Raw genomic sequence first — 26,312 nt, 5'->3', positions numbered from 1 at the left:
TATGAGGATGCGATTTCCTTGCATCAAAATATCCGTGTGACATCCGTATGGCATGCGTATAGCGAGATTTTCTCACTGGCTTGCAAAATGGACATATAATGCGTCCATAGCCTCAAATATTTGTGAAAACATATATACAGTCTATATATACATATATATATATTATTATTTATTTATATAGCGCCATTAATTCCATGGTGCTGTACATGAGAAGGGGGGTTGCATACAAAGTTATAGATATCGTTAACAGTAAACAAATTTACAATGACAGACTGGTACAGAGGGGAGGGGACCCTGTCCTTGCGGACTTACATTTTACAGGATAATGGGGAAGAGACAGAAGGTCGGGGGTGCAGCAGCTCTGGTGGTTTTGAGGCGGCAGCTCGGGCGGTGGTGAGGTGGCAGAATGGTTATTGCAGGCTGTAAGTGTGGCGCCCCTGAGGCTTCAGTCGCCACAGAGGTCCTGCACCTTCTCCTAAGGTGTAGTGCCCCACCATCCAGGTAAGGTGGGAACTCCTGACCACGCTCCACACCTGCATTCCACACACAGGATAGTTCAGTGGGGCCACCTAACAGCTTCATGCTGGGGGTCAGCAGAGCACCCCTCGTGGAACCCTGCTTCGTAACACGAGACGTGCAGGGAGGCGGGTGGAGAGAGATGATACAAAAGAGTGGGAGGAGTGAAAGTTAGTAGTTAGTTGGTTGGAGGAGAGAGAAGAGAGAAGATGGGTGTCTGAGGGACGTGCTGCAGCAGGTCCCAGTGATCTGGGCTACTGGCACGAGAAAGACCAGAGAAAGAGACTGATAAGATTGATAACCTAACCTTCCATAAGAGAGAGAGAACAGATCAGAACGAAGGAGAATAGAAGGACGGTGGGAAGCAGGTTGAGAAAGAGAGAGAACCCTTCCAGTCCAGAGAGCGCAAAGGCCGGGGCCCGGTCCCCGAGGTTGATTGGATCTTTATGTCCGGTAACAGACACCGGTGGAGTAGTGAGCCGCTAACGCCTTGCTCCCATCATAGACATGGGACACAACAGCAACTGAATAGAGAGCCGGGACACAGAGTGGAGTCCCCGAAGCAGGCTACAGCTGTCTGTCATACAAGTAAAGACTAGGAACACCTAGAGAAAGGCATTCCAGGGTAACTAAGTACTGGAGTGCTTTGCACCTAATGGCGCATTGGAGGAGTAGTTCAGTAAGGTACATGTGGGGGGAGTGTGGAAGGGAGAATCCTATCCTGCCTGGAGGTTGGCTGGAGCTCTGACCTGGGGAACACAGTATGGAGGCAGGCAGTTGTGTGAACTGCAAACAGTGAGTAAAGCTTTGGAACCGCATACTCTGGTGTCCTCCAGTTATTCCCGCACCACTACACCTGGGTACCAGCCTCCATACCATTCTGCTCCTCTCCTCGTCCATTGCACCTACACTGCCCTGGGACTACAGCTCCACCTGTGGGGTGCTATACCATCTCTGCTGCACCACACCATCAGTCCCAGCGGATCTGTATGCAGCATTGGCTTACCATCTTACTTGCCAAACACCACGAGTGGCGTCACGAACTATTCATATAAACTTTAACACCATTGACATCACCGCCATTGATATTGGGCACCCAGGGCCACAGACCGGGTCACCGCTGCTGTGACACATTCCCGCCTTGACACCGGCCCAGTACCGAGTACCCCCGCTGCCCTGGGTGTGCGAGGGCGACCCATAAGCTTTCCTGAAAAGATGGGTTTTCAGATTCCATTTGAAGGATCCGAGGGTGGTGGATAATTGGACGTATTGAGGCAAGGAATTCCAGAGGATAGGGGATGTTCAGGAGAAATCTTGGAGGCGGTTGTGTGAGGAACGAATAAGTGTGGAGGAGAGTTGGAGGTCTTGGGAGGATCGAAGATTACGTGAGGGAAGATGTTGGGAGATTAGTTCAGAGATACAGTTGTGGCCAAAAGTATTGACACCCCTGCAATTCTGTCAGATAATACTCAGTTTCTTCCTGAAAATGATTGCAAACACAAATTCTTTGGTATTATTATCTTCATTTAATTTGTCTTAAATGAAAAAACACAAAAGAGAATCAAGCAAAAAGCAAAACATCGATCATTTCACACAAAACTCCAAAAATGGGCCAGACAAAAGTATTGGCACCCTCAGCCTAATACTTGGTTGCACAACCTTTAGCCAAAATATCTGCGACCAACCGCTTCCGGTAACCATCAATGAGTTTCTTACAATGCTCTGCTGGAATTTTAGACCATTCTTCTTTGGCAAACTGCTCCAGGTCCCTGATATTTGAAGGGTGCCTTCTCCAAACTGCCATTTTTAGATCTCTCCACAGGTGTTCTATGGGATTCAGGTCTGGACTCATTGCTGGCCACCTTAGAAGTCTCCAGTGCTTTCTCTCAAACCATTTTCTAGTGCTTATTGAAGTTTGTTTTGGGTCATTGTCCTGCTGGAAGACCCATGACCTCTGAGGGAGACCCCGCTTTCTCACACTGGGCCCTACATTATGCTGAAAAATTTGTTGGTAGCCTTCAGACTTCATAATTCCATGCACACGGTCAAGCAGTCCAGTGCCAGAGGCAGCAAAGCAACCCCAAAACATCAGGGAACCTCCGCCATGTTTGACTGTAGGGACCGTGTTCTTTTCTTTGAATGCCTCTTTTTTTCTCCTGTAAACTCTATGTTGATGCCTTTGCCCAAAAAGCTCTACTTTTGTCTCATCTGACCAAAGAACATTCTTCCAAAACGTTTTAGGCTTTTTCAGGTAAGTTTTGGCAAACTCCAGCCTGGCTTTTTTATGTCTCGGGGTAAGAAGTGGGGTCTTCCTGGGTCTCCTACCGTACAGTCCCTTTTCATTCAGGCACTGACGGATAGTACGGGTTGACACTGTTGTACCCTCGGACTGCAGGGCAGCTTGAACTTGTCTGGATGTTAGTCGAGGTTCTTTATCCAACATCCGCACAATCTTGCGTTGAAATCTCTTGTCAATTTTTCTTTACCGTCCACATCTAGGGAGGTTAGCCACAGTGCCATGGGCTTTAAACTTCTTGATGACACTGCGCAATGTAGACACAGGAACATTCAGGTCTTTAGAGATGGACTTGTCGCCTTGAGATTGCTCATGCTTCCTCACAATTTGGTTTCTCAAGTCCTCAGACAGTTCTTTGGTCTTCTTTCTTTTCTCCATGCTCAATGTGGTACACACAAGGACACAGGACAGAGGTTGAGTCAACTTTAATCCATGTCAACTGGCTGTAGGTGTGATTTAGTTATTGCCAACGCCTGTTAGGTGCCACAGGTAAGTTGCAGGTGCTGTTAATTACACAAATTAGGGACGCATCACATGATTTTTCGAACAGTGCCAATACTTTTGTCCACCCTCTTTTTTATATTTGGTGTGGAATTATATCCAATTTGGCTTTGGATATAATTTGGAGTCGGGAAGGAATTTTTTTCCCCAATGTGATGCTTACTGTTTGCCACATGGGTTTTTTTTTGCCTTCCTCTGGATCAACATGTTAGGGCAAGTTAGGATAGGATATAGGTTGAACTAGATGGACTTAAAGTCTCCCTTCAACCTTAAAAACTATGTTACTATGTTACTATGTTTAGGACAATTCTTTTTGTGTTTTTTCATTTAAGACAAATTAAATGAAGATAATAATACCAAAGAATTTGTGTTTGCAATCATTTTCAGGAAGAAACTGAGTATTATCTGACAGAATTGCAGGGGTGTCAATACTTTTGGCCACAACTGTATACGGAGGGAATAGGTTGTGGATGGCTTTGTAGGTCAGTGTTAGTAGTTTGAACTGGATTCGTTGGTAAATTGGGAGCCAGTGGAGGGATTTGCAGAGGGGAGAAACGGGAGTAGCGAGGAGAGAGGTGGATTAGTTGGGCAGCAGCACTGAGGACAGACTGGAGTGGTGCAAGAGAGTTAGCAGGGAGGCCACAGAGGATGGTGTTGCAGTACTCAAGGCGGGAGGTGATGAGGGCATGTACAAGAGTTTTAGTAGATTGAGGGCAGAGGAAGGGACGGATTCTGGAAATATTTTTGAGTTGGAGGCGACAGGAGGTGGCAAGAGTTTGGATGTGTGGTTTGAAGGACAGGGCAGAGTCGAGAATTACTCTGAGGCAGCGGATTTCAGGTGCGGGAGAGAGCCGTTTGATGCCGTTTACCCTAATAGATAGATCGGGTAGGGAAGATACTGAAGATGGAGGAAAGATAGTGACTCCTGACTGGGACTCCTTCATGTGTGTTGCCCATAGCAGTAGGCCTCCGAAACCGGCAGGCCTCCACTTCCTTTGAGTCAACTACCCGTGTTACTATCCTTACATTTTTCTGACAATAATAGTCTACCACACTGATATTTGTGCCACCTGAGTATGGCTGAGCATCAAAGCAGGTTGAACTGTTGCATGTGGTATCAGGGATCCAGCACAGCAGGCCTACACCGATCCCTCACCCACCTCATCTTAATTTGAAGTTCAATTCAAAGCTGGAAATTCTGTCCCAGTTCCCTGATACCTCATGCATGGCTGATTGCTGCTGTGCCATTCTCAAGTATGTACTTTGAGTGTCTGCCCCTAATTTGATGTGTTTTGGCAGCTTTTGGCAATGTTTGAAGGAGTTGTGTATGCATTTGTTTTGCCTCCCGTTGACTTCAATGGCTTTCAGCAAATTTTCGACTAATATATCGACGAATATTGCAAAATTTGCAACCGTAATCCGAACCGAACATTGAAATATTTGCTCACGTCTATTCATCATCCATCCCTTGTAGATTGTGTGCCCTCATGGTCAGGGTCCTCTCTCATCTTGGACCAGTTGGTGGCCCTTTTTCACATGTAAAGCACCATGGAATAAATGGCACTAGAATAATAATAATAATAATAATAATAATAGTAATTATACTACTTGTACTCTGGGTCAATTGATGCCACTTTACTGGTGTCAGCCCTTAACTTAAAAAAATTTGAAAGGCTCCTGATTCAAACTCCATCTGCTGGGTTGGGTGTAGTGGAAGAAGTATCGATCCTCATTATACTAGTTGTACTTTACTGATGCCACTTTGGTGGTGTCTGACGTTAATTTTGGTAAATGTGAAGACTTCTGATTATGTCTCCATCTTCCGGGTTGGCGGTAGTGGAAGAGGTGTCGGTCACCATTATATTAGTTGTACTCTAGTGAAATTGATGCCACTTCAGTGGGGTGAGGCCCTAATTTTTGGAAAGTTGAAGACTCCTAATTGGGTTTCCATCTGCTGGGTTGGCTGTAGTGGAAGAGATGTCAGTCCCCATTATTCTATTTCTACTGTGGTGAAATTGATGCCACTTTGGGGGTATCTACCCCTAATTTTTGGAAATGTGGAGATTCCTGGTTGGATCTCTGTAGCGCCTATGTCTTCTGCCTCACCCTCCCTGCAGAGAACGCCTATTTTATCACCATCGCAGCCCCTGTCCTGCACTTCCTTTTTCCTCCATGTCTGCCAAATTGGCCATCGTAATCTGAACAAACATTGAAATATTCGCTCATCTCTAGTTGGCACGCACCTGTCCCGCCCCAGTTCAGCACACTTTGCTGGGCGAAGATGGCAGAGAACGTCAAGCGTTCAAACCATGTCTGTCTTCAGTGCAATACAGTAATTTATGTTAAAGGTCAAAGTGAAATCATCAAAAGGGACTTTGATCCCTGGTTTCACAAACACTCTGCTACTCTATTCCTGTCTGGGGAATTATACTTGGGGGAAAGAAGAGAAGAAAAACAGAAGACGGAAGGTGTTTTGGATAAAGCTACAACATTGGCACTGAGTGTGTATATGAACTGTTTAGACAAAGAAACTGCCACACTCTGGGGGAATCCAAGAAATTGCTTGGAAGATAAGAATAGACTTCTGGTGAATGAGTCTGTGAGAGACATGGAGGTCAAGACCCAGGTATGTTTTTAGTAATTTTTTTGTTCAGCTTTTGAAGTGTCAGTTAAAGGGAACCTGTCAGCAGGACTGTGCTCAGTAACCTCCAGACAGTGTCAGGTTGGCGCCGTTATACTGATTAAAATGATATTTTGGGTCATGAAATCCATCTTGTGGTTGTTGATTAATCTTTATTTTCAGTTTATGAGATTCTCGTGATTCGGGGCGGCCTGTGGGGGGTCTTTATGTGGTGCACTTCTTAGATATTCATACTGATGGCTTATGACAGGTCACTGATACCCCAGTAACCTGCCCCCTATTTTACATACTGTATATAATATGTATTGAAAAAAGAACACATTCAGCAGGCAGGCGCTGGCGACGGCGTCTGCGCTGCTGCTTGATCGCATCTGTAATATCCATTAAGTTATTTTATTTAGTCATATACTGTACATTTACTTTGAAAAAAAAAATTCTGTGTCAAAATGGCACCGATAGATGCTACTGCACATCAAGCTGCATACTCAGCACAATCCTGCTGACAGGTTCCCTTTAAGGCTGCAGTCTACTTTTAACTATGGTAACATTAACTGTCAAAATATTAAAGGGTACCTTTAATTTACTAGAAACTAGAAAAATCATAGTCAATCATAGACAAGTCTGAGAGCCGATCAGACACAAAGTAGTGCAGCTTCTCAACTGAACACTACTATTTTGATATTTTAGCAGTCGTTAAAGGGAATCTGTCACCGCTTTTTCCAAATATGAGCTGCCTGCACCGACATCAGGGGTTTATCTACAGCATTCTGTAGAGAGCAGATCAAAGTTCTGCAGTGCGCAGGCGCCGGGAGAGGTCCGGCACCTGCGCACTGCAGTATTCTGCTCTACCCTCAACAGGGCAGAGCAGTGCGCCTGCCCGGAGCCACGACAGGAAGGAAAGCAGAGGGCGGCATCGTATGAAGATGGGAGACACCGGACCACCCCCTTCCCCCGGTGAGTATAATCTAATTCGTTTTTCTTATCTTTCAGCTTACATCGGGGGCTTATCTACAGCATTCTGTAATGCTGTAGATAAGCCCCTGATGACGATGCTGGCAGCTCATATTCGAAAAAAGGGTGACAGATTCCCTTTAAGGGTTTCATCCCCAAAATACCACTGATTAAAACCTCTGACATGTTTCTATGATGGTTTTTTTTAATATGGTAGATAAACTTTAGATATTTTGCAATAAATATCAGCAAAAACAGACCTGCATTTCAAGATTTTTAAACTAGGCTTATTTTGTTTCTCAAATCTAAATTTAAGTATGCGCAATTCAGCTCTATTCGACTTAAGACATTAAATTATGGTAATGTATAAAAATCTTTCTTTCCTTTTAAAGTTATTAGGCAAAAAAAGATGCATTGTATAGTGATTGTGTCCTGTTCTTGCTGTTTTTGTACATAGTAAATAATTTCAGATGGAACCTAGCCCACCCATCAGCTTCACTGTCTGCCCATTGTTTTTATCGGATGCCATGTAATGCTTCAATGTGGACATGTTTTCCCGGGAATAACAGCTTTAAGGCCACATGCACACATTCAGTATTTGGTGAGATTTTTACCCCAGTATTTGTAAGCCAAAACCAGGAGTGGGTGATAAATGCGGAAGTGGTGCAAATGTTTCTATTATGCTTTTCCTCTGACCATTCCATTCCTGGTTTTGGCTTACAGATACTGGGGTAATAAACTCACAAAATACTCAATGTGTGTACATGGCCTAATGCCGGACACACACTAGTGATTTTAAAATTGCTCCGATTTTGTTCCTGCAAAGCAGAGGAGTGTAATGCAAGTGTCATGCATTTTTCATGAGAGTACAATCAGATTTTTAACACCTAGCATCCGATTTACATCCGAATGCAGTGCTATTGCTATCTGATTGCAATGCTATTTTAACATGAGCTTTTACATATAGCAATTCTCTATGTCTGTTACACCTAGATTTCAATGGAAATATTCTTTGAAATACACACGCATATAGATAGATACTGTATATACTCGTGTATAAGCCGACCCGTGTATAAGCCGACCCCCCTAATTTTGCCACAAAAAAAAACTGGGAAAACTTATTGACTCGTGTAAAACCTAGGGTGGAAAATGCAGCAGCTACTGGTAAATTTCAAAAATAAAAATAGATACCAATAAAAGTAAAATTAATTGAGACATCAGTAGGTTAAATGTTTTTGAATATCCATATTGAATCTGGAGCCCCATATAATTCTCCATACAAAATACACCCCATATAATGCTGCACAAAGGTTAATAATGGCCCCATAAGATGCTCCATAGAATAATATGCCCCATATAATGCTCCATAAAGGTTATGACCCCATAAGATGCTCCATAGATTATGCCCCCATAAGATGCTCCATAGATTATACCCCTATTAGATGCTCCATAGATTATGCCCCCATAAAATGCTTCATAGATTATGCCCCCATAAAATGCCCCATAGACTATGCCCCATATGCTGCTCAATAGAATATGCCCCCATATGCTGCTCCATAGATTATGCCCCCATATGCTGTCCCATAGACTATGCCCCCATATGCTGGCCCATAGACTATGCCCCCATATGCTGCCTCCTAGAATATGCCCCATATGCTGCCCCATAGAATATGCCCCCATATGCTGCTCCATAGAATATGCCCCCATATGCTGCCCCATAGTGCCCCCATATGCTGCCCCATAGAATATGCCACCATATGATGCTCCATAGATTATGCCCCCATATGCTGCTCCATGGAATATGCCCCCATATGATGCTCCATAGAATATGTCCCCATATGCTCCTCCATAGAATATGCCCCATATGCTGCTCCATAGAATATGCCCCCATATGCTGCTCCACATATTATGCCCCCATATGCTGCTCCATAGAATATGCCCCCATATGCTGCTCCATAGAATATGCCCCATATGCTGCTCCATATATTATGCCCCCATATGCTGCTGCAAAAAAAATGCCATACTCGCCTCTCCTGCTCAGGACCCGGCACCTGTGATATTCACCTGTCTGGGGTCCATCGCTGCTCACCGCTGTCTGCGCGACCTCTTTCAGTGACTGTTCAGCCAGCAGAGGGCGCGGCGCGCACTAACCACGTCATCGCACCCCTGCTGGCTAAACATCACGGACACAGGAAGCAGCAGATGGCGGTGAGCAGCGTGGGAACGAGGACAGGTGAATATCGCTATACTCACCCGTCCTGGAACTTCTCTGCAGCCTTGCTTCTCCACTGTCTCCCTTCCTGCCTTCAGCGGTCACATGGTACCGCTCATTACCACTCATGAATATGCGCATATTCATGAGTTTAATGAACGGTACCACGTGACCACTGAAGGCAGGAAGGGAGACAGTGGAGAAGCGAAGGGGCTGCAGAGAGTGCCAGGACGGGTATGATCTGTGACACCCCCGATCACCCTCCTCCGCTGACCCCCAGGTATATGACTCGTGTATAAGCCGATAGGGGGGCTTTCAGCCCAAAAAAATGGGCTGAAAATCTTGGCTTATACACGAGTATATACGGTATATAAATACATAAAAAGCCAACAATTCAGAAGCCACGTACAGTTAAACCACAGCGATACCTGACAGGAAAGAATAGATGTATTGAATACAGTATATGCACATGGAATAGATATATAGATGTCAGTCACTTCCCACCAAATCAGGGCAAGTGGGAAGAGAGAGGCTATGTGGCAGAATTGGCACATCTTCTAGATGCGCCTTTTCTGGGGTGGCTGAGAGATTATGTTTTTACCCTGAGGGCAATATCCATGGCCCCTTCCTAAGCTATTAATATCAGCCAGCAGCTGTCTGCCTCGCCTTTGCTGGTTATTAATTATAGGGGGACACTACATAATTTTGTATTTGGGTCCCCTATTTTAATAGCCAGTAAAAGCTAAGTATTCAGCTGTGAGCTGATATTAATAGCCTGGGAAGATCCATGGGTATTACCCCCTTCCGAGGCTATAAACATATGCCCCCAGCTGTCTGCTTTTCCTCTGCTGGTTAAGAAAATTATGTTGGAGTCCACAAGATTTTTTAAAGTAATCTTTTAATAATTAAATACATGTACAGTAAGCTGCACATGCACTGTACTAATTGTATATGTGACTGGCATCTCTATATCTATTTATTCTATTTGTATATACTGTGTGCAATCCATCTATTCTTTCCTGTCAGGTCCCGCTGTGATTTTACTGTACGCAGCTACTGAATTGCAGGCTTATTAAAGGACATTGGTGTTTAAAAATCAGACAGCACGAGTGCTGTGCAGTTTTTTTCTTGCACCCATTGAGTTCTATTGCTGAATACGACTCGATTTCCGATTGCAATCGCAGTACGCAATCCGATCCGAGTGTAAAAAAAATATCACAGATGAACACACAATGATAAACTAATACTGGATAATCGGATTGCGTTTGTGCGATTTCATCGCAAGTGGGAATGAGCCCTCACACAAAGTTCCTTACAGAAAGAGCTCCCTTGACCCGCATATTGTTTTGGCACTATGAAAAAAAAAATAAGAATTTGCCCAAAGCAGGCAACCTCTTAAGCCACGTTCACACTATCAGTATTTGGTCAGTATTTTGCATCAGTATTTGTAAGCTAAAATAAGGAAAGGAACAGTCAGAGGAAAAGTATAATAGAAAATAGAAACATGTCATCACTTCTGTATTTATCACCCACTCCTGATTTTGGCTTACAAATACAGATGCAAAATACCAAATAGTGATAGTGTGAACGTGGCCTTAAAGTATTGGAATTCATAGCCATAAATTGTATTTCAGGAAATAACAGTGAACGTCTTATCATTATGCTTTATGCCCTGATATTTAATTCCTTTCATTTCTACCATACAATAAAAAAAGAAACCCTCTACTGTGTCACTATGCATGCATACAAATCTTGATTTCTCTCTTCAAACTTTTGTAGCCAGATTTATAGTCACAACAATGTAGACTCTACAGCTAGATGCATGGACGAGCGAATAATTGATAGGTGTATTTCTACCTGTGTGTCATTTATATAAGTGTATCTGAAAAACACATTTTAGCAAAAAAAATTGTTTTTTTTACACAGTTATTTTACAGTTTAGTGAACGATACATACTTAAAGGGATTGTCCATTTTGGTGGACATTTTTTTCATACGTAAATGCATGTACTTTTGCCCCCCATACATTTTTTTTAAATTTTTTTTGTAATTGCATTTCATTAACAAATTTGCACTGTTTGCCTTCTATTGCCTCTGTGTTGCATTGCCTATTGCTGGCTACAGAATCCATCAGTGACCCCATTCTGATGGTCCAATGGTAGAGCTTATAACTTTTATCTTTTTTAAAATCCTTTCAGCTGACTTATGAACACAGATTACATCAAAAGGGAATGTACAGGGAAACATATTGAATAGCCAAAACGCAATTCCAAAAATGATTTTCAACCTTAAATATATGCATTAAGTAAAAAAAATGTCCTCACTGTTGGACAACCTCTTTAATTAAACATTTGCGTATTCATTCCTTGTCCTTTGGACCCTGTGTGAATAATTTGCATGAGACACGAGTACACTTTGGGAGTAAAGTCCAGAAACTGATATCTCCCTGCGTGATAGCAAATGTTTATCTCCATAGGAGTTTTGAAAGATTTTTTTGTTCCAAGCGCAATAGTACATTGCAAATAAATAAGAAAAAAAACTTGAAATGTTAATTGGTAAACTTTTTTGAGTCTGATAAACAAATTGGATGCTACTTGCTAGAATATCTCAGTCTTTGACTTTAATTCACATTTCAACTATTCTTGAAATATACTGTTCATATACTGTATACTTCAGTAGACCTAGGATCTATTCTCCATGATGCCTACTTGCATCAGTTTTGCGATGAAGCATTTGTACATTTTCTAGCATCCTTCCAATATGTTTGAATTCAGATTATCCTGGACCATAATGCAAGGTATAGTTATGGGAGGTTGGTCTGCTTTGATCAAATTAGTTTGAAGACAGGGCTAAGGATGTGACCTGAATCTTTGCCTTGGGACATAGAAATCCTATCTAAGGCTATGGCCACACCATCAGGATTTAGTCATTATTTCACATCAGTATTTGTAAGCCAAAGCCTGGAGTGGGTCAAACATGCAGAATTGGTGCACTTATATCTTGTCCTCTGATTGTTCCTCACCTGGTTTTGGCTTACAAAGGCTGAGAAAAAATACTGAACAAATATTGCTCGGTGCATGTGTAAGGGGAAGGAACTAACTAGGTATGTCTCCTCCGTGACTCCGTGAAGGTTCCGGAACCGTCGGAGCTGTCACCTATATTGCGGGGTAGAAAGCTTGAGACTTCAGACCGTACTCTGTGTTTGAGAAAAGGGGGCGTGGCTAAGCGGACAAAGCTGCAGCACATGAGTGACCAGACAGTTTGGGTGGGAACTTCGGGCGTGCAGGCCGCCTATGAGGTAAAATCAGCTGAGAGGCGTCTTGGCATAGCACAGCCTGGGACGGCAGAGCACTTTGACAGGAGACCGTCGACTGAGTACCGCTAAGACACCGCTGTCCCAGTCGACATCACTGCCCTCGCTGAGACCGCTGACACAGCCGACTACACTGCCATAGATGCCCCCACTGATAGTACTGACCTTGAGAGACAAGGTCAGTGAACAGGACTTAGGCGTGTGTCAATTCAGCACAGCGAACCGGGCTGCCCATTGTAAAATGTGTTTGGGCAGTGCTGCAAATCTCCGTAGTGTTGGGACACTCACCGCTGAGGATAAGGATGCATCCCTCTTCATTGCCTCATCTGCTGGACCCAAGACCCGCATCAGGATCCCGAGGATTCGCCGCCATCATCAGGACCATGGGAGGACACTGCCAACGTCAAAAGATACTACATCATTTACCTCAGGATTGTGACAGCCCCCACTGCGATGCTATCTAGGTAGCACTAGTCACAGATAGAAGTTCAACCATGACTGGCACCTGAGTGTTAAGTTATACTTTATTCTATTGTCGGCTTTACTTGTTCCTGTTCCTTAAGGTATCCCCATTAGCCTTGTCCTGTATTAGGGAATATTATCCCTATGTTTTCTCCCTGCATGGAGTTTCTACTGTATAATAAACCCCTTTCACCCTTGGGCTGTGTACAGTCCGTTACTGCATCCTACGTGCCTACAGTCTCCTCACACTTGGTGTAATCGGCAGGATGCAGTCCACACGTACAGACATGGCAGACCAAGCGTCTGGGGAGGGCCCTTGTTCCAGTATCTCTCAGGAGGCAATGTTAAATAACCTTCCAAAGTTTAATGGGAATAACACCATGTTATGGAGCTGGACTGAGCATATAAAGGGAATGATGAGAATGCACCCTATGGTTCCCGCTTTGCAGGCAGTGGTTGCTGTGATGGCTTTAGACGGGGAGGCGAGAGATTCAGTTATGTTGCAGCCCCCTCCGGGATCGAAATACCCTTGACAAAGTATTACAGATACTGGTGGAGACTCACGGGGACCCTACGGACGTAGGAGAATTACGTATGCGTCTGTTCAGGCATATTCAAAGATAGAGGGAGACGGTGACCCAATATATGAACGCGCTGCAAGAAATTCACACTGCCTGTACTGTCTCCGACATTTAATTCAAAATCCCTGATCATCTGCTTGTTAATATTTACAGTGTTTTCTGGCTCCATCTAGTGACCAGAGTCATAACCACAGTGTTATTGTGTGTTTTACTTTCACTTTGATATTTCCCTCCATTTGCAGTGCATTCTGGTAAGGTTGCAATGCATCCTGGTAGCCCTTTTGCAAAGGATTATGGTATTTCCCTCCAGTCCACCATTTTCCTTCAGCCTGCATTCAGGAAGCATCTCATTTCAATTCTCCCCTTGTGATAGCATCGCTGGTATGTAGTTATGTTTCCTGCATCCAATTCCTGTCTCGTACTAGCCTGCTTAGTTAGTTCTCTCCTGGTTAGCTATTAGTGCAGATGATGTATTATGTAAATATGAATCCCTGATGAACACAGTATTGATTGTATGCATATATGTTTTGTTTGTAGTTTCACTGCGCCAATATACCATCACGTTCAATAAAGCACAGATTCAACCTACAGTCTCCTTATTGGACCCCCGGTATAGCGGTTTAGCTGCCTGTATAAGCTAAATGAATTCTGCTTCATTTAGTGAGGACAGAAGAGTGAAATAGCGGCTATCCAGCTAGTGGGAACTCAGAGAAAGAAGAGTCTTCCATCCTGCAGGGGCCAGTAAAACAGCGGCCATCCAGCTAGTGGGAATTCAGAGAAAAGACAGTCTTCCATCCGGCAGGAACTAGTGAAACTGCAGCCATCCACCTAGTGAGAGTTAAGTCACCAGCTGCACAGAGACATAATACAGCTACAGCAATCTCTGCACAGCCAAGCATTCCCCCAAGACACCATGTCACACAAATCGCACAGGACAATATCAGTTACTTGCGTCTCCTCAAAGACTGTATCCATTAGCAGCGCGGTCGCCATTGCCTGCGCAGCTGCTGAAGCCGCCAAAATAAAAGCGAGCTTTGCTGTAGAAGAGATGGAACTTAAATTAGAGAAAGCACGCCTAGAAGACCAAGAGAGAAAGTTATGCTAAGAAAGAGACGAGCAAGAGTGAAAGACACAGTTAGAGAAGGCACGCGTGGATGCCGCCTTAGAGAGCCTAGCAGTAAAAAGAGAAGCTGCCGCAGCCCTAGCTGAAGCAGAATTGCTAGAAGCCACACAAAACCCTGAGCTGCATAGCCGAAGAAATACGTCAAGTCTGAAGTTGCCACTGCAAGATTCGCCACAACGCACATCTCAGTATGTTAATGAACTTCCTGATCCAAACTATAACCAAGAACACGACACATCCAGTGAAGCGAGTGAGAGTCATCATGAGGCTCAGCTCCAGGAAAACGTGGAGCAAAACAATTCTGCTAATGACTACCTTTCCCCTCACCAGGTAACCAATGTGAATCACCTTGCTGACACACCGCACGTCAGACCGAAGCAATATGACACCGGCTGGCACCACCCTGAGGATAATAACAGGTATGAACGCACCTCACATCACTATCAGGGTGACCCATCACCAGTATACTCTGCTGACAACCGGTTCACAACAGAATTTGCTAAGTTCTTCACACGATGTGATCTGGTTGCCAAGAAACTCAAGAAAATCACTGACCACGCTGAAGGTTACAGAGCTTGGAAAGCTTCCGTCCAAAATGTCACTAGAGACTTGGGGCTACAACACAGGGAAGAGATAGACCTCTTAGTCAAATATCTAGGAGAAGAGTCAGTCAAACACGCAGTAAGGATCAGAGACATTAATATAAACCACCCTCAAATTGGCCTCAAAGAGATCTGGAAGAGGCTGGATGAGTGTTACGGCTCAGCAGAGGTAATAGAGGGAGCCTTGTTCAAAAGAATCGATGACTTTCCTAAAATATCTAACAAAGGTCTCCAGAAACTTAGAGAACTAAGTAACCTGCTAAAGGTAGTCCTAGTTGCCAAATGTGAAGGTGACTTACAAGGACTTGCATTCCTTGACACAGCCAAAGGTGTTAATCCTATAGTCCAAAAGTTGCCCTTCAAACTACAGGAGAGGTGGCTCACACATGGTTCCACATACAAATACAAACACAGTGTTCCATTCGCTCCCTTCTCCATTTTTGTAGACTTTTTATACCAACAAACCACAATTAGAAACGATCCCAGCTTTGATTTTGTAATGTCATATGCCACACGGTCACCAGTTGCAAACCCACGCGGAACGTCAGTGGCGGTGCACAAGACTTATGTTTCTTCTCCAAGTTCCAATTACAGGTCTGCTGGCTGCTCCCAATCAGATATTAAGGTGCAGGACCCTAACAAGCAGTACCCGCTCCATCAGAAGCCTCATCCGCTCCTGAAATGCAGAGCCTTTAGGAGAAAATCTATGCCTGATCGCAGAAGCTTCCTGAAAGAGAACGGTATCTGCTACAAGTGCTTATCATCCACCAATCATCTCGCCAAGGATTGCAAGGTCAGTGTAAAATGCTCAGAGTGTAGCACCACAGATCATAACACTGCTCTACACCCTGACTCAGCTCCATGGAGTGCACAAATCACGCCAGCTGACAGTGAGCATGGCGGGGAGGAAAGGAACACTGATGCAGCTACGCCAGAGGTCACTTCACAATGTACTGAAGTCTGTAAAGGGACAATAGACAGTAGGTCCTGTTCAAAAATATGCCTCGTCAGAGTGTACCCAAAGGGTCATAGAGACAAAGCTGTGAGACTGTATGCTACCTTGGATGATCAAAGTAATCGATCCTTGGCTAGATCAACATTCTTTGACCTATTCAACATCAAAGGGCCAAGCACTCCCTACTCATTAAAGACATGTGCAGGTACTGTGACAACAGCAGACAGGAAAGCTGCTGACTACCAAATTGAGTCCATAGATGGACAATTCTGCCTACCACTACCTACAATCATCGAGTGTAATCAGATCCCAGACAATAGATCTGAAATACCTACGCCAGATGTGCCAATCCATTACACTCACTTGAAATGCATAGTACACCTTATACTTGAACTCGACCATCAGGCCCAGATAATACTGCGGGATGTCATATCAATGGACTCCACAATGCTCCCTATGCCCAAAAGCTAGATCTAGGATTGGTCATAATAGGACACATATGCTTGGGACGCATGCACGCTCCATCTTATGTGACAAGCATGCTGACAAATACATTGGAGAAAGGACGCCCATCTCTGTTTCAACCTTGTAACAACGAATTCCATGTCAGAGAACTACCACACAGCATCCAACTGTCCCCAATCATTTAATAGACATTACTCATGACAGCAGTATGGTGTCAGGAAGCTATGAGAATCAGTTGGGGTGCACAGTCTTCCAGAGAACTAAGCAAGACAACCAAGTAGCAATGTCGGTAGAGGACAAGTTGTTCTTAGAGGTAATGGACAAGGGACTTGTAAAAGATGAGTCCAACAGCTGGGTCGCACCTCTTCCCTTCTGAACCCACAGACCACGTCTACCGAACAGCATAAATCAAGCATTAAAATGTTTCTCCTCTCTCAAACATAATCTACAAAGGAAACCAGAGATGAGAAATCACTTTTTCTCCTTCATGTCAAAGATTTTTGAGAACTGCCATCCAGAACTAGCTCCCATTCTCAAATATTCTGAAGAATGCTGGTTCCTACCCATGTTTGGAGTATACCACCCTATGAAACCGGGCCAAATTAGTGGTGTTTGACTCCAGTGCTAAGTTTGATGATGTCTCCCTGAATGATGTTCTACTGACAGGACCAGACCTCAATAACAAACTGCTGGGAGTACTTATGCGCTTAAATAAGGATTCCATTGCTTTCATCGCTGACATCTAGCAAATGTTCCATTGTTTCCTTGTGAAAAAGAGAGACATGAACTTCCTAAGATTCTACTGGTACAGAGACAATCCTATTAAGGAGGTCACAGAGTATCACATGAGAGTGCACGCACCTTGATCTGAATGGATCCGTTGGGGGCAGCCATATACTTGGATAAAGTTCTTACAAATCGCGTAGGCGGCCGATCTCGGGTAGGGGTCACCACGGTGAATTTGGTAAAATGGTCCACCATGACTAAACAATGCTCATACCCCTGGTGGGCGGGACCAATGGTTAAATAGTCTATCATTAAGAGTTCGAGGGATGCTGCTATTACTATTGTTTGTACTGGAACCTGTTGCTCAGGTGGTTTAGTTTGCGGCATGCACGGCAAACTTCTTCCACTGTGGCCTGCAAGTGGGGATGGTAGGCCATTTGTTGTAGCCACTGAATAGTCTTTTGTGCTCCAAAATGAGTCCATTTTTCATGAGTCTCATGTGCAAGTTCAGTGAGCCGGGTTCCCGGTATTACTACCTGCCAAGCTGTCGCTGATGTTGTGCGCAACACTGCCTTTCGGTACAGTAGTCCTCCTTTGATTACCAGTTTCTCCCACTGACGTAGCATTAGCAAAGTGTCCCGAGTCAATGTCTGTCTTTGGGTGTCGCTGGGTAGCCGGCCCGTGGCCACCCATTGACGCAGGGGGCCAATTTATCCATATTTTTGTTGTTGTTGGATCCATTTATCCCAGGATTGTTCTAATATGCCCCTAGCGGGTCGTATATGGGATTGTTCTCGGGTTACAGCTGTGAGTCTGGCTGGGGCCAGAGCGAACGGCGTTTCTTCTCCTTCCAGCTCGTCGTCTCGGCTTCGTCCAGGAGACGTGCGTTGAATCCTGGAGAGGGCATCAGCATGCACATTCTCCACTCCCCTTTGTAGATGATTTTAAATTTGAATTTGGCCATCTGGGCCACCCACCGCTGTTCTAGGGCCCCCAATTTGGCATTGTCGAGGTGGGCCAGTGGGTTGTTGTCAGTCTGTACCACCACCTCAGAGCCTGCCAGGTATTCCGCGAACTACTCCGTCATGGCCCACAAAACCGCAAGGATCTCGAGTTTAAAGGAGCTGTAATTGTCGGGATTACGTTCGGAGTCGTTGAGTGATCGACTACCGTAAGCGATCACTCTTTCACAGTACAGCTCCTAGCTCGTGTAGGCTCCCGTCGGTGTGCAGTATGAACGGCTACGAGAAATCTGCGTAGGCCAACACTGGGGCTTCTGGTGTTAATTCGCTTTCTGGCCTACCTCTGGTTACTACTGAAGGTAGTGGAGCTGGTCAAATTGACAGAGGGGTTGCGAGTTCTCTTTCTGGGCTCCCTCTGGTGGTTACTGGAGGTACTGGAGCTGATCTGATTGACAGAGGCTTGCCACCTGATAATGAGGATGACGATTGGAGATCTGGGGTTTCAGACTGGGATTTAAGACAGCCAACTCCCTCTATCCCTGCTGGTGATTTTCTTCCTGCCTCCTGAGGTCTTACTTTCCAGCTCAGTCCCTGCATGTTCAGCTAAGTGTTCATTTGCTATTCTGTTTACATTTGATCTGGTTTTGTCTATTTCAGTTTTGTGTGGGTCAGCCTGCTCCGGCTGGGGCTGTGCTGAATCACCATATGTTACTGCTTGTGCCAGTTTGTTTTTGTCCCTTATTAGATTGGCCTCTTTTTGCTCTGCTTTCAGAATATACCAGAGTGCTGATATAGTGGGCAAAGTCGTGTGACTTCAGTATTTTTTGCATCAGAAGTGTTGGACTTTTTTGCAGGGTTTTTTGCGTGATTGCAGACTGTGTCTTTCCTTTCCTGTCCTGTCTAGTCAGTGTGGGCCCCATCATTTGCTCAGTCTATTTTCCTACCTGCGTTTGTGTTTTCATCTTGTCTCACCGACAATATATGTTTGGGGTCTATCTATTCCTTTGGGGTCTGCTCTGGGGCAGATGGATTTCCCCTTTCTTGCTTAAGGCTTAGTTAGCTCTCCGGCTGTGCTGAGGCGTCTAGGATCATCGTAGGCACGCTCCACGGCTACTGCTAGTTGTGTGGATAGGATTAGGGGTCTGCAATCCACTTAGTTACCAACCTCTCTGGTTTTCTGTGGCTTAGCTTGGGCTTGCTCTCCTCCTCGGTGACCCAATCATAACAGGCTTCCGAGAGTGCAGTTTTGAGATCTTGGAAGGCCTCTTCCCATGGTTCTCGCCACTGAATCTTCAAACTATTTGCTCCGGCAGGGGCTCCCTTCAGCAGGTCTTGCAGGGCTCGGGCCCGGCGGGCAAAATTCTTTACGAAGCGACGGTAATATCCGGGAAACCCCAGAAAGGCTCGTACGTCTTTTACCGTTTCAAGAGTAGACCACCCTTCTATTGCGGTGACTTTTTCCATGGACGGTCTAACGCCTTCGGCGGAGACAGTATGTCCTAGGTATTCGATTTGTGTATGGAACAGGTGGCATTTCTGGGGTTTTACCTTCAACCTGCACTTTTGCAGACGACCGAGCACCTGCCCCAAACGCTGCAGGTGGTCTTCAAACGTGGCGGCGTAGATGATAATGTCGTCCAGGTACATCAACGTGGCCTCGAAGTTGAGATCTCCCAGCTCCATTAGCTGTTGGAAGGTCCCGGGGCGTTGGCTAGCCCGAATGGCATGCGATTAAATTCGAACAGTCCCATGGGCAAGATGAATGCGGTCTTGGCGCGGTCCTCCTCTGACATTGGAACCTGCCAGTACCCGCTGGCCAGATCTAGGGTAGAAAAGTATGTTGCCTTCCCCAGGGCTGATAGGGACTCCTATATATGGGGCAGCGGGTACGAGTCTTTGGTGGTACAGGCGTTCAACTTTCGATAGTCCACACAGAACCGCAAGGTGCAGTCCTTCTTTTGGACTAACACAATGGGGGCTTTCTCGGATAACTCCTTTCCACAGCATTTGGCCCAGCAGTGTTTTTACCTCTTGGTATAGTTGCGGGGGAATTTGTCGGTACCGCTCTCTGATAGGGGCCATGATAGGGATGCTATGCATGATGACTGTTGAGCACCCGAAATCGTCCTCATGATTGGCGAATACCTCTTGGTACTGGCCCAGGAGTGCTTCCACCTGAAGTATTTGGGCCGGGGTGAGGCCAGAGAGTTCTGCTCGCATTTTCTCTAGGATGGCTCGGCCCTTCTCTTCGGCCGAGTACCCGGTGGTTTGAATGGATCGAATAGCTACCGCCCATGGGTCCCCCGCCTGCACTTTTAGCTGGAATGCCAGGGTCGGCAGCACCTCCTCCAGAGGTTTCATCAGTTTTGCCAATTTGGCACGCGGTTTTAGAATGACGTCTTGATGTTCTAGGTTGACACAGAGCACCAGAACGGTCCCCTTCCTCACAGTGGCCAAGGAGCGGGCCACCAGGACTCCAGGGAGTAGGCACTCCGAGAAGCAGGGCTCCACCTGCATCTCTACTCCCTCCAGAGGCACATGGGCCCAGATGGGCAGGGCCACCACCGTCTGCCCTGGCGGCAGCACGAGCTGAGGGGCCGCCGGTGCGATCACTTTCCCCAGCACCTCTCCCTCCTGGCAGTCCTATTGGACCCGCGCCCCCCGCACCAGCTGTTGGAAAACCTGCCCTTGGGGCATGTGAGAGCCCCACTGGCTCAGGGTCTCTTGTATAGGCTCACTAAGGAGTAGGCTGCCGAACTCCCTCAATATGTTCATACCCAGGGTAACAGGGTGTTTATCGTTTGCGTCTCCGTGGGTCAGTATCACCCCTCGGCGGCCGAGTTGCTTACCGCACAACGAAATTTGCAACCAGGCTACTCCAACGACAGGGACTGGTAGCTGGTTAGCAGCCAGTAGCTTTATCACGGACTCCCACTGGGGCCTCACAGCCTTGGGAAAATGCTGCGGAAAAAAGTCTCTGGCATGGTTGTAACTTGCGACCCCGTATCTACCAGACAGCGTACTGCACATCCTTCAAACTCTGCCCATATCACTGGACACTTTGCAATCAGATCTTCGGGACTTCCACCACCTTGGATTGTGGTTTCTGGCTCCGAGCGGCGTCCCCCCAGCTCAGAGCCCTTTAGTTTAATGGCCGCAGGGGTGGGTATCTCCCACGCCGCGGGCACTCTTGGGCAAAGTGGCCCAGTTCGCAACATTCAAAACATTCCCGAGGCTGCAGGGACTGACCGCCCTGGGGTTACGAGAGTCCCAGGGTCCCGGGCCAGTTCTGGGCCACCCACTCGTGGTCTCAGCCCTTCTCTTCACCTCGGCCAGTTCACCCCTGATGCTCTTCAGCTCTTGTTTAATTGCGTTCAGTGGTCCGGACCTTTGCCACGGGGACTGTTAGCCATTGCTCCTGCTCCTGCGCGCGCGCCTGACTCCCTACCTCAGAGAAAGCCATATGCAGGTTTACCCGGACTCGCTCCTGTAATGCCTTTTTAGTCAGAGGGTCTCGGAGCCCGGTCACTAAGAGGTCGCGTAGGGTTATGTCAATGGGTCCCACGCCTACACCGTCCTTCTGCTCAATGTCCGTGTATAGTTCCTGAAGGACGTTCATGTATTGGGTGACCGTCTTCCCGTCCCCTTGCATACGACTGAACAACCGGGTTCTCAATTCCCCCACATCCATCGGGTCCCCATGAGTCTCCTCCAGTATCTGTAGGACCCTAATAAAGTTGTTTTGCTGTCCCAGAGGTCTCAACATTATGGAATCCCGGGCCTCCCCGTCCAATGCCATAAGGGCTACTTCTGCTTCTAAGTCAGGGGTCATCGGATGCATCCTAAACAGCCCTCGCATCCGTTCCATCCAGCTCCACAGTATTGGTGCCGGAGAACCTGGGCAGGTTACTCAGCATAGCCCCCAAGGATAAACTGGACCGGGGGCCACCATTGCCCCCCAAGCCCACGGCGCCTCACTGGTCCATGGCATCTTTGCTCGTGCTCGGAGACTGCATCCTGCCAACTACGCCAAATGTAGTAATCGCAGGTACGCGGAATGCAGTGACGAGACGGGAGTCGGAGTGAACTTAGGATGCAACTTTTATATATATTTATATCTATAGGGGCTATCATGAGTAACCGACAAGTTAACAACAGTTATCCTCGCAGGGATCAAAACAATAATACACAGGTGACACGATCACGACTACCCGGTCGAGACCGGTAACTATAGGGCCGCAGTATGGCCGACTACGGGTCCAGAAACTACAGGTTATTAACTACAACGTGTCACTTATCCTCCTCTGACGTCCGGCAGAGTGGTGGTCAGTATCTCTTCGGCGTCTTAGCCTCTGGGTCCAGCCAACGAGGATCTGACGCAGGCTTCTGGCGTTCCTACGCCCAAGTGGAGTGTGGGCACAACAGGCCCCTGAAGAGTTCCTCTGCGTTGCGCCTCCCGGCGGAGGTGGGATGGCATTGGCTGGGGCCAGGGGCGTGTAGGCCGCAACCGCGGGCTGAGACCGCGGCAGCCGCGGTTGGCAGCAGGCAGGCCGCAGCCACAGACTGGAGTCGGGCACTGGCAGCCATGGGTCGCGGCGGGCAGGCCACGACCGCGGGCTGGAGATGGGCGGCAGCGGCCACGGGTGACGACGGGCAGACTGCAACCACGGGCTGGAGTCGGTCAACGGCGGCCGCGGGCGGCAGCGGGTAGGCCGCAGCCGCGGGCTGGAGTCGGACTGTGGCGGCCGCGGGAACAGCGGTCGTGCAGTCGGTGTCCCTCTGCTGGACGGTTCGGTGCCGCCTCCTTCCTGTCTGTGGTGAGTCTCTCTCCAGTCCCTCTAGTCGTTGCTCCATCCTTCTAGCTCTGGCGCTGACTCTCTGTTACCCTCTAGTCTTCCTGCTCTTTCTCTCCCGTTCTGTCGAGTGCCCCCTGCTGGCATCCTCAGCTCCTTTTATATCGGCTCCGCCCCACTCCTTCTAGAACTCTCTCCGGTCCGTCCTCTAATTATGTCCCCCGGAAACAGTCCCCCTAGGAACCTTGGTGACAGTCCCCTTGGTTCCGGCCCGGTAACACAGCGGGGACTCTCCCTCCTACACAATTACCTTCAAAAGTTACATGCTTATTGGATGGAAATCCACCAGTGTGCAATCTAAGTGTCACATGGTCTGTCAGTAAATACAAATCTTTTCTGAAAGGCCACAGAGGCTGCAACACCATTAAACAAGAGGCACCACTAACCAAACAACACCATGAAGACCAAGGAGATCTCTAAACAAGGGACAAAGTTGTTGAGAAGTACAACTTAGGGTTGGGTTATAAAAAATATTCCAATCTCTGATGATGCCCTGCAGCACCATCAAATCCACTATCATCAAATGGAAAGAACATGATACCACAATAACCTGCCAAGAGAGGGCTGCCCACCAAAACTCTCAGCCTGGGCAAGGAGGGCATTAGTCAGAGAGACAGCACAGGGTTTCCTGAAAGAGCTGCAAAGTTCTAAAGCAGACTGGAGTATATATCCACAATAAGCCGAACACTCCATAGAGGTGGCCTTTACGTAAGAGGTGACAGAAAAAAAGGCTTTACTTACACACAAAAAATGTAAGGCTCATTTGGAGTTTGCCAAAAGACATGTGGGAAACTCCCCAAAAGTATGGAGGAAGGTGCTGTGGTCAGATGAGACCAAAATTGAACTTTTTCGCCACCAGGGTAAATGGTATGTCTGGTGCCAAACCAACACAGCTCATCACCCCAAGAACAGGGACAGGGAAAATGGTCCGAGTTGAGTGGAAGATGGATAGTGCAAAATACAGGGATACTCTTGAGCAAACCTGTTTCAGTCTGTCAGTGATTTGAGACTGTGATTAAGGATCACCTTCCAACAAGACAATGACCCAAAGCATACTGCTAAAGCAACACTTGCGTGGTTTAAGGGCAAAGGTGTAAATGTTTTTGAGTGGTCCCATCAAAGTCCAGATCTTAATTCAGTTAAGAATCTGTGGTCAGACATCATGATTGCTGTTCACCAGAGGAAACCATCTAAGGGCAGTTTCACACGTCAGTGTCTCCGGTACGTGTAGTGACAGTTTTCTCACGTACCGGACACTGACACACGTAGACACATTGTAATGAATGTGTCTATGCAGATGTCAGCGTGTTTTCACGGACCGTGTGTCCATGTGCAAAACACGCTGACATGTCCGTTTTTGTGCAACAGCACGGATCACACGGACCCATAAAGTCAATGGGTCCGTGTAAACACGTACCGCACACGGTGGCTGTCCGTGTGCGATCCGTGTGCATTTGTAAAAGTCAAAGGGTTAACATTGAAAATAATTTTTCATAAACACGGACACGGACACACGGACAGCATACGGACAGCACACGGATGGTGCACACGGACACACCGATAGCACACGGATGTCACATGGATAACCTCCGTATGCACACGGACACACGGATAGCTCCGGTACCGTAATTATCTGGACGTGTGAAACTGCCCTAATTTGAAGGAGCTGAAAAAGTTTTGCATTGAGGAAAGGGCAAAAATCCTAGTGGCAAGTTGGGAAAATCTCATAGTTTTCCATAGCAGCTTGATTCTAGAATTGCCTCAAAAGAAGACTGTACAAAGCAGTGACTTTAGGCGGATGAATAATTATGCACACTGATGTTTTCCGTAATTGTGTCCTATTTGTTGTTTGCCTCACAATAAAAAGAAAACCAAATATTCACAGTTGTAGACATATTCTTTATATGAACTTGGCCTCCCTCACAACCTGGAATTTCAGTTTTTTTGAGAGTTTGCAAAACACCAAAATGCCAAGGGGGTGAATACTTTTGCAAACCACTGTAGATCCTGCTTTGTGCGTGCACAGTCCATTTCCATTATTCCTTGAGAGCTATTTCCCTTCAGTTGTGCAGGTGGAACAGCAAGCCTTGGTTCTATTCATTCACAGTCTAACTTTAGTGTTGAGCAATTGCACAATCTCAGTGGATGAATGCACATTTCTAATCATCCCAGCTTCTTTTAAACCTACAATTTTACACTACAGAACGTTTCTGCATAGGGTAAGTTCACACAGGACTTTTTTGCTGCGTTTTTTTTAAGGCTAATTTTCATCTGCTTTTTCCACTACCAGCAAAGCCTATGAGATTTCAGAAATCTCATGCACACACATTGGTTTTTTGTGTGATCAGGATTTTGTGCTTTGCTGCATTCTTTGGACATAGAGCATGTCACTTCTTTCAGCTTTTTTATTGCGTTTTTTCAGCGTTTTTCACCCATTGACTTGAATGGGTGTTGAAAAAACGCTGCAAAAACACACCAAAAATGCACCAAAACCGCAGATGTCAATATTTGCAGCAGAAAAGTCATGGACATTAGCATGGACAAGGAGACAAGAAAAAAACACACACAAAAAAAAGCACCAAAAACGCACCTAAACCTGTGTTTTTGCCGCAGCTTCTTTCCTGATAAGAAGATCAGGTTTTCCTGCAGAAAAAAAGCAGCAAGAAAATCCTGTGTGAACTTACCCTGATATTCCCTTCTTGACATCTGACTTACTATCCCATTCACGAGACCCGGGCCCCTGTGCCTATGGACGGTATAGTACATCATCGCGATCAGCGGCGCTCACGGGGGGAGCGCCGCTGATCGCGGCCGGGTGTCAGCTGATTATCACAGCTGACACCCGGCACTATGTGTCAGGGGTGGTCACGGACCGACCCGGCACATTAACCCCCAGCACACTGCGATCAAACACGATCGCAGTGTACCGGGGGTTTAGGGAAGCATCGACAGGGAGGGGGCTGCAGGGGCCTCCTTCCATGCAGGTCTCTGGATCCAATATGGCGGCGGGGACCTTCGGGGGCCTGCAGGGAGGCATTTTTCTCAGTGCCTGCTGAGAGCAGGCTCTGAGAAAGCCTGCAGCAGCGCCTGTCACATCGCTGATCTGACAGAGTGCTGTGCAACCTGTCAGATCAGCGATCTGACATATTACAGT

General features: G+C 46.5%; 1 protein-coding gene across 4 annotated transcripts in view; it reads left to right on the top strand.

Annotated features, from left to right (window-relative positions):
- Positions 1–26,312, top strand: part of LOC141075867 (cyclic AMP-responsive element-binding protein 3-like protein 3) — a 227,420-nt gene that overhangs the window by 40,422 nt on the left and 160,686 nt on the right. For 2 of the 4 annotated variants that reach the window (XM_073563030.1, XM_073563029.1), the window contains exon 1: positions 5,810–5,939. The exons of 1 other annotated variant lie outside the window; for it this stretch is intronic. In XM_073563030.1, the coding sequence (XP_073419131.1) occupies positions 5,823–5,939 (117 nt within the window). In that variant the 5' untranslated portion in view covers positions 5,810–5,822. Of the gene's footprint in view, positions 1–5,809; positions 5,940–6,832; positions 6,909–26,312 lie in introns of those variants that run through there. One more of the 4 variants, XM_073563032.1, reaches the window with a different exon arrangement.

The sequence above is a fragment of the Dendrobates tinctorius genome, unplaced genomic scaffold (genome assembly GCF_039654945.1).
Source record: "Dendrobates tinctorius isolate UK_male_01 unplaced genomic scaffold, ASM3965494v1 ptg000377l, whole genome shotgun sequence".
NCBI classification, from domain to species: domain Eukaryota; kingdom Metazoa; phylum Chordata; class Amphibia; order Anura; family Dendrobatidae; genus Dendrobates; species Dendrobates tinctorius.
Note: the sequence above shows the minus strand (reverse complement) of the source record. Positions and strands in the feature narration are given on the sequence as shown.